Source organism: Corythoichthys intestinalis, chromosome 3 (assembly GCF_030265065.1).
Source record: "Corythoichthys intestinalis isolate RoL2023-P3 chromosome 3, ASM3026506v1, whole genome shotgun sequence".
Classification (NCBI taxonomy): Eukaryota; Metazoa; Chordata; class Actinopteri; order Syngnathiformes; family Syngnathidae; genus Corythoichthys; species Corythoichthys intestinalis.
The window spans coordinates 51,041,074-51,055,640 of NC_080397.1; the positions used below are offsets into that span (position 1 = coordinate 51,041,074).

The window sequence follows — 14,567 nt, forward strand, 5'->3', positions numbered from 1 at the left end:
CCTTACTCTGTGTGACCCATTACATCTATTTTCTAAAATAGTGACAATCAACAAAAAAAAGTAAGTTGACTGTGACGGCCGACGCTTCAAGGATAGGTGGAAATTAAACTGTTTCTTCACTAAAATACGCAAAAACTGTGTCTGCCTCATTTGCAAAGAGACGTCGCTGTTTTTAAAGATGTCAATGTGAGGCGATATTACCAAACAAGACACGCTGACATGTACGACAAGATAACAGGGAAGATACAATGAGTAAGTGAAGCAACTTGAAGCTAGTTTAATGTCACAGCAGCAGTATTTCGCAAGAGCCCGAGAGTCGAAAGAGAAAAAAATAATTAAGCAAATGTGACACACTGAATGGCTTGCTAAAATTTGCTTAAATATGTTGTTCTACGTAAAGGACGTCAGATAAGATCGGCCCCCGACATTTTTACCACACCAAATCTGGCCCCCTATGCAAAAAGCATTTTTGACCTTTTTGTGGATTTTTTTTGGTCCCAATGCTGACATTTCCCTCTTTTAAGATATCAAGGCTGCATCACAACACAGTATGCTCATTAAAATGGCATCCTGGTGCTTTTCAGGCCCCACCAGCCCACTATTGATCCCCTCAGTTGGAGCCGAGCAAACAGCACATGAGTCACTCTCTACTCGACATCCCCAGAATGGATAGATGAACAATGAACATACAATGATAAAATGTCTTTTTTAGATTGGAAGATTTCAAAGGGCCATTATTTGTCTGATGAAAAGTGTTTTACGTAGAACTGCAAGTCATCAGGAACCAGAAGTAATATGGAAAATAAATAGACAACCAACACTGACCTATTCACTGTGATGTGACTCATTACTCATTTTTATACTGTACCAGCAGTATGGCCCGGTGATACTCGGGTTTCTGTAACGTTAACGCAATACAACCGAATGGCAGATAACACATGCTTTCCTTAGAGAAGCAGCTCTAATGTAGTAATAGTAAAAGGACACGATCAAAGGGTTAATGCACAATCGCTCTTCCATCACTGTGTACAGTATTGTGGCGAGCGACATGGAGAAGAAAGAGAGAGACAGTTTTTACTAGGGCTGTCAAAATTATCGCGTTAACGGGCGGTAATTAATTTTCTAAATTAATCACGTCAAAATATTTGATGCAATTGACACCCATGCCCCGCTCAAACAGATTAAAATGACAGCAATGTAATTGTCTGCTTGTTACTTGTTGTTTGGTGTTTGGCGCCCTCTGCTGGTGCTTGGGTCCAAATGATTTTAGGGGTTCGAGCACAATGAGTGAGCATGGTGTAATTATTGACATCAACAATGGTGAGCTACTAGTTTATTTTGTGATTGAAAATTTTACAAATTTTAATAAAACGAAAACATTAAGAGGGGTTTTAATATAAAATGTTTATAACTTGTACAAACATTTATCTTTTAAGAACTACAAGTCTTTCTATCCATGGACCGCTTTAAGAGAATGTTTATAATGTTAATGCCATCTTGTTGATTTATTGTTATAATAAACAAATACAGTACTTATGTACGTTGAATGTACTGTATATATCCGTCTTGTGTCTTATCTTTCCATTCCAACAATAATTTACAGAAAAATATGGCATAGTTCATAGATGGTTTGAATTGCGATTAATTACGATTAATTCATTTTAAAGATGTAATTAACTCGATTCAACATTTTAATCGTTTGACAGCCCTAGTTTTTATGTTTCACACTTGCTACTCCTGTGCCCCATACACCACACGATTAGAGACAGTGCATTTATTGATCAGAAAACATCAGAACATAACAACGGCAACCACCACCGTCATGGTTGCCACAACCCATGAACCATTACGAGCGTAACATATAATAACTAAAAAAATGCCAATTGTAAAAAAATTGCGATGGTAGCTTTGCTTTAGCAGGTGAACCCCTTAGGATCACTCCTGCTGATTTCACGTCACTTCCTGTTGATATCAAGTCACTTCCTGTTGATTTGGGGACAATTCAGGGTTACTTCCTGTTGATATCAGGCCACATCATGTTGATAACAGGTCACTTACTGTTGCTATTGTGATGTACATGGCCATCAATGGCATCTACTTACATATGTGTCAATGGAATCCAAGTACACTGGCATCAATAGAATCAAAATATATGGCTATCAATGGCATTGACATACATGGCCGTCAATTGCATGGACGCGCATCGCAGTCAATGTCATCGACATACATGGCCGTCAATGGCATGGACGTGCATGGTTGTCAATGGCATTAACTTAATAGGGCGCCAGTTGAATGTCAATGGGCTGTAATGGGAAGTTTTTGTTAAAAATTTGTAACCTCCCATGTTTCTTTCCATTGAAAATAAAGGGGAAATTTTGGCCATTAGAAATGAATGGAACACCATACTACATGGCATTAGCAATGGCATCCCATTAGAAATGAATGGGAAAGTTTTTGGTGAATTTTGAGGGAACTGTAGGTTTTAGGCAATTTCTGTATCCAACTTTTATGCCCCTTACCTTCCTTAAATTTGTGATGTATGATTTATGTGAATTGAATAAAAATAGTAGGACTAGATATATTATTATTATTATTATTTTTTTTTTTTAAACCTGTGTTTTGGCATGAACGGTAATTTTTGAGGGGGTGATTCAAAAGATTCCTTGCGTTGCACGAGAATTGGTCATTTCGGTAGTTGAACGGTGTCGATGAGTTAAACGGTTTGGGCTGGGCGGCACCCCGAAGAAACGCCATTGAAAAAACTAAGGGTACTTTTACACTAGCACTGTTTGGTCGTTTTTAAACGGACTAGAGTTCTTTTTCTCAGATCGTCCGCATTGTTTTGTAAATGTAAATGCACATCTAAACTCGAGTTCGGACCAAACAAACGAACTCTGGTCCGCTAAAAAATCGTGGTTCTCAGTCTTCCCTCAGCGCGCCCTGCTTCCTTTATGAATACAAGCGGAGCAGGGTGCGCTTGTCAAGTTCAAATACGAATCCTTAGGTAGACATTTACAATATTACCTAAAATAAGGAGACAAGGCACTCAATTTAGTTGAAAAGCTTGCAAGGAGAAAGAGGGGAAACTATACAGCCACCGCAATCATTCTGACTTGCCCCTCCTTCACCTCTCTTTTATTTGGGACGGGTGTCTTGCCCTAAAAGGGAAAGGGGAAGCAAGCTGGCGACACCCCTTGTATTTGTTTGGCTATGTGTGTGCATGTAGGTGGAATTATATACATGTGTGTCAGCACATTTCAGAAAAGCAAAGCTGCCTCTTTTGCCTCTGTCCTTGAACAGGCAAGAGGCCTCTTCAAGGCAACTTCAAGAAAAAACATTCATTCCTTGTGAGCAATAAGCAAAAGCATTTCTTCATTGCGAGCAGCAAATGATTAGAGCTAATATATAATAAACGTCTGAATAATTATCTCATCAAATACATTTCATGAAGCAATAGCATTTGGCAAGTCATAAAATGCAACAATATGATTTCTTAAATGTTCCAGACAGTTTAGTTTCTTAATGTCTGTGGCTTGTCCTTGGAAGTTGACCTGTGGAACCTAGGCCAGTTTAAACCGGTCAGAATGACAAGGCAGTTTTATCAAGAGCTAAACATGTCTATAGTTATCACTCACAAAAATGTCTCTTCATTTCAATCAATCATGGATATTTAATAACCATTTAATAATTATCTTATCAGCGCTAACAGTGGCCGAGACAGGCGGAGCCTCATGGGGCGGCCGTTTCATGAGTCTCGTTCTCCAGGAAGTGGCGACAATATGACAATCCAAAAAGTCACGAAAGTGAAAGTGTTTGCACGCCTATGTGACTTGGGGTACTTTTCGTCATTTAATTTCCCCAATGCATTTTGTATATACTCCAGTTCACTCAGCATCGAGTCAGGAGGGGCCGAGCCCGCCTCTGCTCGAGACGATATGTGCTCCACGCCCCCCCCTCCCAGGTGGGAGGTATTTCTTCTTTTATTTGTCCAATCAATAAGTGGACTTTTCATCCATGTGATGATGATCCGACTCGGAAAGTTCGATTGGCGCAGTGTAAATATTGGACCTTTTTAACACACAAATAATACATTACATGAACAAACAGACACCTACTCAGATAAGTTCCATTTATAATTCTGTAAGTATTGATATAAATATAGATATGGATACTCCACTATTTCCACTTATTTGCAGGGAGGTCCTCGCTTCTATTCAGTTGATTTTTGAAGACTCAAAAAGAATTATGGGTAACTTTGGTTGATTATGTCTTCACTTCCTGTGTTGTTTTTCATTCTGTTGTCAATTTTGTCCAAACCAGATCGTCTGAGTCCTCCGTTGGACATCCAATTAGAGAGCGTCAATTGCAGCGCCTTCAGCGTGCGATGGAAGATGCCGCGGAGACACGTGAGCACCATCACCGGATACAAGGTTGTCACTCATTACGTCGCTTTATCTAACAAGGACAGCACAATTGCAGGGTTCAGCTAGCTGTTCTCTGTCATCAAACCAATTTTGCCATCACTGGTGAAAAAAAACAATAGACAAAAAAAAAAACATGCTTACATCGCTCAGTTATAAAGTGAACGGATGGAACTTTTGCACTTGTGGAAATATGTAAGAATTATATTATGAAGTAAGGACTTGAAATATCTTTTAGTTAAATTATGAGGCATAATGAATATGTTTAATAAACCCAATGTAATATTTACCTATTTCACAACCCGTTGATTTACACAATAAAATTTGTATTTGTGTTTTTATTAGAATAATCATAAGATATGGTTTCATGCAACCAAAGTGTCATTTGATTAAGAAAAAAAAATAGTGGTGAGTGAATTAACACATTTTAGTCCATTTAAAAATATGAGCTGATCAAATTTCAATACATACAGTCAAAGTAAATGAAACTGTAACTAAAATGTCGTGAAAAAATAATAATAGTCAAATAAATAGATAAAAATTCTAATAAATTCAATATGCAGGATGTAATGAAAAATTGTAATGACTAAACCAAAAGACCATGATATAACATGAAATTCAGCTAATGAAACAAATTTAAGTGCACAAATATGCCTTGAAAAAATAAGAAAATCTTTAAAAAATATATATATTAAAGCAAATACATTGATTGATTAATTAATCAATTAATTTACATTGGAAAAGCATAAAATAACTACAGATCCCGCTACATTGTTACAAAGTCTTTGAAAACGCATACAAATGCCATTCAATAGTTTAAAGTATATAAATATAAATAAAGAGATCATGATTGGAAATGCCCATAATAATTTTTTTTAGATATTTTGTCTGTGTAACCCCATTTTAAGTTTTGATTAATTTGAGTTTGGGTCAGGGGATCGAATCATTACTATTAGTGTTTTTTTTAATTAAAAAAAAAAAAAAAAAAAATTTCCATAATTCTTGGACTATAAATTGCTACTTTTTTCCCGCTCTTTTGAAGCCTGCAGTTTATAGTCCAGTGTGGCTTATAACTTGACTTATTTCAGTTAATAGGTAACACCTTCACTTTCCAGTAAATGCTGACAGTCTTATGACACCGCTGTCAAAAAGTGTTACCATTTAATACTCTATAGTCCGGTGCGACTTAGCTTATGAACGAATGCCGTTTTCATGTCAAATTTGGTGGGTGTGGCTTGTAGTCAGGTGCGCCTTATAGCCCCAAAATTACGGTATTATTCATTTACTATTACCGTAATTTTCAGACTATAAGGCGCACCTGACTTTAAGCCGCGCACATGCTAAATTTGACACGAAGACAGCATTTGTACATAGATAAACCGCACTGACCTATAAACCGCAGCTGTCCTCACTGTGTTATGGGATATTTAAACCAAAAGATATTAACCAGGAACGCTTTATTTGACAGCGGCATCATAAGACTGTCAGAAGACCAAATGAACCACCTTGAAGCTTTGAACCAACTGGCTGCAAAGCTTCATTGTTTCAAAAAGCTTCATTTGGTCATCACTGTTCCATTGGGGGAGACACTCAACCACTGCTGCCACCTGCTGTCAACACTTGTCATCCAACACGCCTCCTAGCATGCATTGCAGCGCTTACAGATGTAAATAACAATCAAAATTCATCTTCTGTGCTAATTATTTCATCAGTTACTGTTCCAGTTGTTTCATTAATTACTAATTATGATATTTGGTAACATTTTATTTGGCAGTGGTGTTGTAAGACTGTCATAAGACAATCATAATTATGACATGCCGCTGTCATGAGCATTAATGACTGCTTATAACAGTTCTTTCTTGTCATCTGGCAAATTAACCCACTTTTGAATGGATGTAAAAGATCCGAGCTGGACATACAGTGGGGCAAATAAGTATTAATCAACCACTAATATTGCAAGTTATCCCACTTGAAAATATTAGAGAGGCCTCTAATTGTAAACACGGGTAAACTTCAACCATGAGAGACGGAATGTGGAAAAAAAAAACTGAAAATCACATTGTTTGATTTGTAAAGAATTTATTTGCAAATCATGGTGGAAAATAAGTATTTGGTCAATACCAAACGTTCATCTCAATACTTTGTTACGTACCCTTTGTTGGCACTTGGCAATAACGGAGGCCAAACGTTTTCTGTAACTCTTCACAAGCTTTTCACACACTGTTGCTGGTATTTTGGCCCATTCCTCCATGCAGATCTCCTCTAGAGCAGTGATGTTTTGGGGCTGCCGTTGGGCAACACGGACTTTCAACTCCCTCCACAGATTTTCTATGGGATGAGATCTGGAGACTGGCTAGGCCACTCCAGGACCTTGAAATGCTTCTTACGAAGCCACTCCTTTGTTGCCCTGGCTGTGTGTTTGGGATCATTGTCATGCTGAAAAAGACCCAGCCACGTGTCATCTTCAATGCCCTTGCCGATGGAAGGAGATTTTCACTTAAAATCTCTCGATACATGGCCCCATTCATTCTTTCCTTTACACTGATCAGTCGTCCTGGTCCCTTTGCAGAAAAACAGCCCCAAAGCATGATGTTTCCAACCACATTCTTCACAGTGGGTATGGTGTTCTTCGGATGCAATTGAGTATTCTTTCTCCTCCAAACACGAGAACCTGTGTTTCTACCAAAAAGTTCTATTTTGGTGTCATCTGACCATAACGCATTCTCCCAGTCCTCTTCTGGATCATCCAAATGCTCTCTAGCGAACCGCAGACGGGCCTGGACGTGTACTTTCTTCATCAGGGGGACACGTCTGGCAGTGCAGGATTTGAGTCCCTGGTGGCGCATTGTGTTACTGATAGTAGCCTTTGTTACTGTGGTCCCAGCTCTCTGTAGGTCATTCACTAGGTCGCTCCATGTGGTTCTGGGATTTTTGCTCACCGTTCTTGTTATCATTTTGACGCCACGGGGTGAGATCTTGCATGGAGCCCCAGATCGAGGGAGATTATCAGTGGTCTTGTTTGTCTTCCATTTTCTAATAATTGCTCCCACAGTTGATTTCTTTACATCAAGCGTTTACCTATTGCAGATTCCGTCTTCCCAGCCTGGTGCACGTCCACAATTTTGTCTCCGGTGTCCTTCGGCAACTCTTTGGTCTTGGTCATAGTGGAGTTTGGAGCCATAGTGGAGTTTGGAGTATGACTGACTGAGATTGTGGACAGGTGTCTTATATACCAATAATGAGTTAAAACAGGTGCCATTAATACAGGTAATGAGTGGAGCCTTGTTTAGACCTCGTTAGAAGTTAGATCTCTTTGACAGCCAGAAATCTTGCTTGTTTGTTGTTTGACCAAAAACTTATTTTCCACTGTAATTTGGAAATAAATTCTTTAAAAATCAAACAATGTGATTTTCTGTTTTTTTTTTCCCCCCACATTCTGTCTCTCATGGTTGAGGTTTACCCATGTTGACAATTACAGGCCTCTATAATCTTTTCAAGTAGGAGAACTTGCACAATTGATGGTTGACTAAATACTTATTTACCCCACTGTAAATGGAGTTAGTGCCATAATTTGCCAGATGACACTTAATAATAATTGTCATAAGCATTCAGTAATGCCCATGATGGTGTCATGTCATAATTATGATGGTCTTATGACAAATAAAGTGTTACCTCTTAATCCAAATAAATCAACAAATAAACCGCAGTGGACTATAAACCGCAGGACTCAAAATGAGGGGGAAAAAAGTAGCGGCTTATAGTCCGAAAATTACGCTATTAATTTTTCTTATATAACCTTTTAATATGAGCCATGTGTCTATAGAATCCATTGGGAATAAACTTTGACTTGACTGGACTGGTTAAATAATCGATTCAATTGAACTACATTCATATAATTTTTGCATACACACAAAATAAAATGTGGAACCCCTAAGCGTATTATTTTGCAACGATTTCAACACTGCCATTCATGTAACAAGCGTAGCAAAACAGAATTGAAATGTCATACAGGTTCCAGCCTTTTCTACCACACTACGTCAATGCGAGCCACTTGTACGGGTGGCTTTTAAAGTGCCTGTCAAATAGATTCCACAGTGGCACCGTGGCCTTGAGACGTTCAATTGTGTTTACAAATTGGACGGAACCAAACCTCTGACGGTTGAGGTCTCTGTGCTTGAGTGTTGCCTCGCTAGACCTCACTTGAGATCTCACTTCAAAGGTTTAACTGTTGCTGTTTGAGTGGCATCCATTCGTGCTGTTTGACAAAAAGCACTAAAGGAAGACAGACTGTGACGTTAGTTTCTGATTCTAACAAGCTGCCCATTGATCGGCTTTTGATTTATGTGATTGCAATTTGAGTCCATGCATTTGTTCGGTTTCACAAGAAGTAGCACTGAATAAAGATGTAACATTAGTTGTCATACTGTATGGTTGATGAAAAGGAAGAGAACAATGTGTGGTTGCCACTCTATTTATCAGTGAGCTACTTCTTGTTTCTTCTGCCGTCACTCTAATAGAGAGTTGTCATGTGTGAAAGTAATGGAAAAAGCCACAAATCAAATTGACCGTTTTTTTGTGTGGATGTCCATTTTCCCTCCACTAGCCATTAACAGAAGCCTGTCACATGCTCTGTCCACCCAGCACATCGGCCTTGACAGACGCTGATTGTTATTGTTTTTGTCATAGATGCTATTCTTTTTTTTGTAAATAATAAATCTTTATTTCTTGCTTTGCCACTATAGAGTTGTTGACTATTGTGTCAATTTTATACAGTGGGGCAAATAAGTATTTAGTCAACCACCAATTGTGCAAGTTCTCCTACTAGAAAAGATTAGAGAGCCCTGTAATTGTCAACATGGGTAAACCTCAACCATGAGAGAGAGAATGTGGGAAAAAACAGGAAATCACATTGTTTGATTATTAAAGATTTAATTTGCAAATCATGGTGGAAAATAAGTATTTGGTCACCTACAAACAAGCAAGATTTATGGCTGTCAAAGAGTTCTAACTTCTTCTAAGGAGGTCTAACGAGGCTCCACTCATTACCTGTATTAATGGCACCTGTTTTAACTCATTATCGGTATGAAAGACACCTGTTGACACTCCAAACTCCACTATGGCCAAGACCAAAGAGCTGTCGAAGGACACCAGAGACAAAAGGCAAGGCAAGGCAAATTTATTTATATAGCACAATTCAACACAAGGCAATTCAAAGTGCTTTACATCACATGAAGATCATAAAAATCACATTTAAATCAATACAACGTAAAAACCAAGACAATCAAAATCGGAAATAAAATTATACATAAAGATCGCATTTAATCACAAATAGAATAAAAATAAATAAAAATAAAACAAAAACTACTACTACTAATAATAATTGAAATCAGCAATGGAGATAAGCACAAGAGGAATAGAAAGCAAGTAGATTGAAATATATAGACAGTTATGGATATGCAGTGCTAAACAAAAGCGTTTTTAGCCCTGATTTAAAAGAGCTAACAGTTTGAGCATACTTCAGACGTTCAGGTAACTTGTTCCAGAGGTGAGGAGCATAATAACTAAATGCGCCTCACCCTGCTTGGTTCTTTTTCTTGGAACATGCAGAAGACCGGTTCCAGACGACCTTAGGGGTCTAGATGTCTCATAGGAATCTATAACAAGTCAAGCATGTATTTTGGTCCAAGGCCATTAAGTGTTTTGTAGACGAGCAGTAGTATTTTATAGTCTATCCTTTAACTCACTGGAAGCCAGTGTAGCGATTTCAAAACCGGTGTAATGTGGTCCAGCTTCCTTGTATTTGTGAGGACTCTGGCTGCAGCATTCTGTACTAGCTGCAGCTTCCTGACTGATTCTTTATCAAGACCCGTAAATATACCGTTGCAATAGTCCAATCTGCTGAAAATGAATGCATGCATAAGTTTTTCCATGTCTTGTTGAGTCAGAAGCCCCTTAATTCTGGTTATATTTTTTAGGTGGTAATAAACAGATTTAGTGACGGACTTTAGATGGCTATCCAATTTTAGGTCTGAGTCAGTAATTACTCCAAGGTTTCTGACTTGATTTGTAGCTGTAAGTGACATTGTGCTAAGTTGCCTGCTTATCTTTGACCTTTCCTTTTTTGGCCCAAAAATGATCACCTCTGTCTTCTCCACATTTAACTGGAGAAAATTCGGGCATAATTGTAGATCTGCACCAGGCTGGGAAGACTGAATATGCAATAGGTAAAACGCTTGGTGTAAACAAATCAACTGTGGGAGCAATTATTAGAAAATGGAAGACATTCAAGACCACTGATAATCTCCCTCGATCTGGGGCTCCATGCAAGATCTCACCCCGTGGCGTCAAAATGATACCAAAAACGGTGCGCAAAAATCCCAGAAACACACGGGGGGGCCCAGTGAATGACCTACAGAGAGCTGGGACCACAGTAACAAAGGCTACTATCAGTAACACAATGTGCCACCAGGGACTCAAATACTGCACTGCCAGACGTGTCCCCCTTGCTGAAGAAAGTACACGTCCAGGCCCGTCTGCAGTTCGCTAGAGAGCATTTGGATGATCCAGAAAAGGACTGGGAGAATGTGTTATGGTCAGATGAAACCAAAATAGAACTTTTTGGTAGAAACACAGGTTCTCGTGTTTGGAGGAGAAAGAATACTGAATTGCATCTGAGGAACACCATACCCACTGTGAAGCATGGGGGTGGACACATGATGCTTTGGGGCTGTTTTTCTGCAAAGGGACCAGGACCACTGATCTGTGTAAAGGAAAGAATGAATGGCGCCATGTGTAAAGAGATTTTGAGTGAAAATCTCCTTCCATCAGCAAGGGCATTGAAGATGAGAGGTGGCTGGGTCTTTCAGCATGACAATGATCCCAAACACACAGCCAGGGCAACAAAGGAGTGGCTTCGTAAGAAGCATTTCAAGGTCCTGGAGTGGCCTAGCCAGTCTCAACCCCGTAGAAAATCTGTGGAGGGAGTTGAAAGTCCGTGTTGCCCAACGACAGCCCCAAAATATCAATGCTCTAGAGGAGATCTGCATGGAAGAGTGGGCCAAAATACCAGCAACAGTGTGTGAAAAGCTTGTGAAGAGTTACAGAAAACGTTTGGCCTCCGTTATTGCCAACAAAGGGTACATAAAAAAGTATTGAGATGAACTTTTGGTATTGACCAAATACTTATTTTCCACCATGATTTGCAAATAAATTCTTTAAAAATCAAACAATGTGATTTTCTGTTTTTCTTCCACATTCTGTCTCTCATGGTTGAGGTTTACCCATGTTGACAATTACAGGCCTCTCTAATATTTTCAAGTAGGAGAACTTGCACAATTGATGGTTGACTAAATACTTATTTGCCCCACTGTATGTGCTTTGAATGCCAAAAAACAGTGTTTCTTTGTGGATAGCATCACCCTTTGCAGAACAAAAGTCCGCTAGATGCTACGAATGCTAATGTATTTACCGTAATTTTCGCACTGTAAGGCGCACTCGACTGTAAGCCGCCACCCAACCAATTTGACACGAAAACAGCATTTGTTCATAGATAAGCCGCACTGGACTATAAGCTGCAGCTGTACTCACTGTATATTGGGGTATTTACACCAAAAGATATTAACTGGTAACACATTGACAGCGGCATCATACGACTGTCATAAAACCAAATGAACCACTGTGAAGCTTTCAACCAATTGGCTGCAAATCTTTGGCTTACGGAAAGACAGTCAACCTCTGTTACCACCTGCTCTCAACACTGTTGTTGTCCAACATGCCTCCTAGCATGCATTGCAGCTCTACTGATGTATATAACAATAAAAATTCATGTTCTGTGCTAATGATTTTTTTTACAGTTACTGTTCCAGTTGTTTCATTAATTGCTAGTTATGCTATTTGGTAAAACTTTATTTGACAGTGGCGCAATAGGACTGCCATAAGACAATAATAATTATGAAATGACACTATAACAGATGTCATTTAGTGTCATCGAGCAAATGATCTCACTTTTTAATGGATGTATGAGATCCGAGCTGGACATAAATGGAGTTAGTGACATAATTTGCCGGGTGACACTTAATGACATCTTTCATAAGCATTCAGTAACGCCAATGATAGTGTCATATCATAATTATGACGGTCTTATGATGCCGCTGTCAAATAAAGTGTTATCTATTAACACAAATAAATGTACAAATAAGCCACAATGGACTATAAACCACAGGATTCAAAATGAACGAAAAAAGTAGCGGTTTATAGTCTGAAAATTACGGTACAATTCTCATCGCAAGTCGCTCACACATAAATCCACAAACTGAAGCTCTAAACTTAATTACAAATTAATTAAAATTAATTAAATATATGTTTGTGTATTAATTACAAATACACAAACACATATTAGCTGAAACAACTTACATCCTGATGTTGGCTGAACCACAGCAGCTATCCTTTATCCATGTCGGACGCCGGAGTCTGCTCCTCAGTCATACAAGGCGACAGTTCAGCCGGACCCAAAACTACCACCAGAAGGCAGTGTATCATCCATCGTTAAACAAAATACAATACTTATTTGGACTTTCAGATAGTCATTTTGAGATTTAGAGGTACTCAGAGGGTTAAGTCCGACTTATGTGGAAATTCGGGTTACAACAACAGCGTAGGAACGGAACTCATTCGTTACCCGGGGACTACCTGTAATATGTATTTGCTGTTTCCCAGAGGTGGGTAGTAACGCATAACATTTACTCTGTTGCATTTACTTGAGTAGGTTTTGGAGAAAAATGTACTTCTAAGAGTAGTTTTACTTTTTAATTTTACATGAGTAGATTTGTGAAAAGAAACACTACTCTTACTATGCTACTTTGGGCTACACTAGAGTCGTCAAATTTTTCCTCTTTATTCTCCATATTGACTTTATTTTTGCCAAAGATGCAGACAGTGGCTGTCTCAGTTTCCCCAGTGAGGCGTGTCAACAATAGCCATGTGACTCCATTATACTAATAAAACATAACAATGTATTTTTTTTTTTTTCACTAGAGGGCACTCATACTCTTTGGACAGGTAATGGGTCATATTGTTCTGGTCTGAATTTAATGATTTCTGTGTCATCCTTTTGGCCTAATACAGTCATGTAATAGGTTATATAGTATAGTATAATAATAACAATTTGTATACTGTAGATGAAGTTGTGATGAGAAAAAAATATGCTGTTTTTAAAAAAAAAATGTTTTTTTAAATCTGACATTGTAAGCAGTGACTCACAATGTTACTTGAGTATTATTTTCAACGAATATTTTTTTTTACTTGTACTTGAGTAATTTTTTGTATCAATACTTTTACTGTCACTTGAGTAATATCATTTAGAAGTAATGGTGCTCTTGAGTATAATATTTGGCTACTTGATGGGCGAAAATCTTACATTATGCCTTTGTGATGTATGATTGCTTCTGTGACATAGATTGTGACAACATCTATTGTTTTTCACTTTGTTCCCATAGTTAGGAGACACGCTTGAGTAGGGAATCTCACGAGATAACTTGTTTTGCACCATAGTACGCGCCCGAGTTCCATAGCTAAGAGGGAATCTCACGAGATACCTTGTTTTGCACCCATAATATTTGTTTGTCAAGTAATATGACAAGTCCGTGATGCCACTAATGTTTTCCGAAATTTCCAGGTTCGCGGTGAATCAGTAACAGGCACACTTTTGCTCAATAGACAATGTTTATTGATTAGAAAATACAGAATAAATGAGATTTATTGATTACAATCCCACAAGAGCAAGCAAAAAGTATCAAAAACAAGCAAAAACAATGGTAACGTGACGCTAGATTTGAGTTTGTCAATCCCAGAATCCCTGCGTTATCGTTACAGCACAACTATGTTGTCCCTTAGCAATGAAAATCGCTTACCGTGACAAAATGAGTGGGAAGCCAGCAACACTCCAGTAAAGCGGCAAAAGGACAAAGCTGGGCGATCCGTACACTTAATCCATCAGCGGACTTCACGGGTCGCCTGGAAACGTCCGCTTTTGTAAGGATGCACCCCTCGGAGGCGGAGAGGCCAACTTCCGCCCCCGAGCGGCGTGGCCCCGTCCAATGACAAACATTAAAGCTACTTTTGGTTCAGCCCTCTTGAAAAAGGACTTTT

The 14,567-nt window shown here is 38.7% G+C and overlaps 1 protein-coding gene across 1 annotated transcript in view; it reads left to right on the forward strand.

Annotated features, from left to right (window-relative positions):
• LOC130913382 (pikachurin) overlaps window positions 1-14,567 on the forward strand; it is a 98,821-nt gene that overhangs the window by 10,431 nt on the left and 73,823 nt on the right. Inside the window, exon 2 of the mRNA XM_057831964.1 lies at window positions 4,321-4,430. Within this exon, the coding sequence (XP_057687947.1) occupies window positions 4,321-4,430 (110 nt within the window). The remainder of the gene's footprint in view (window positions 1-4,320; window positions 4,431-14,567) is intronic.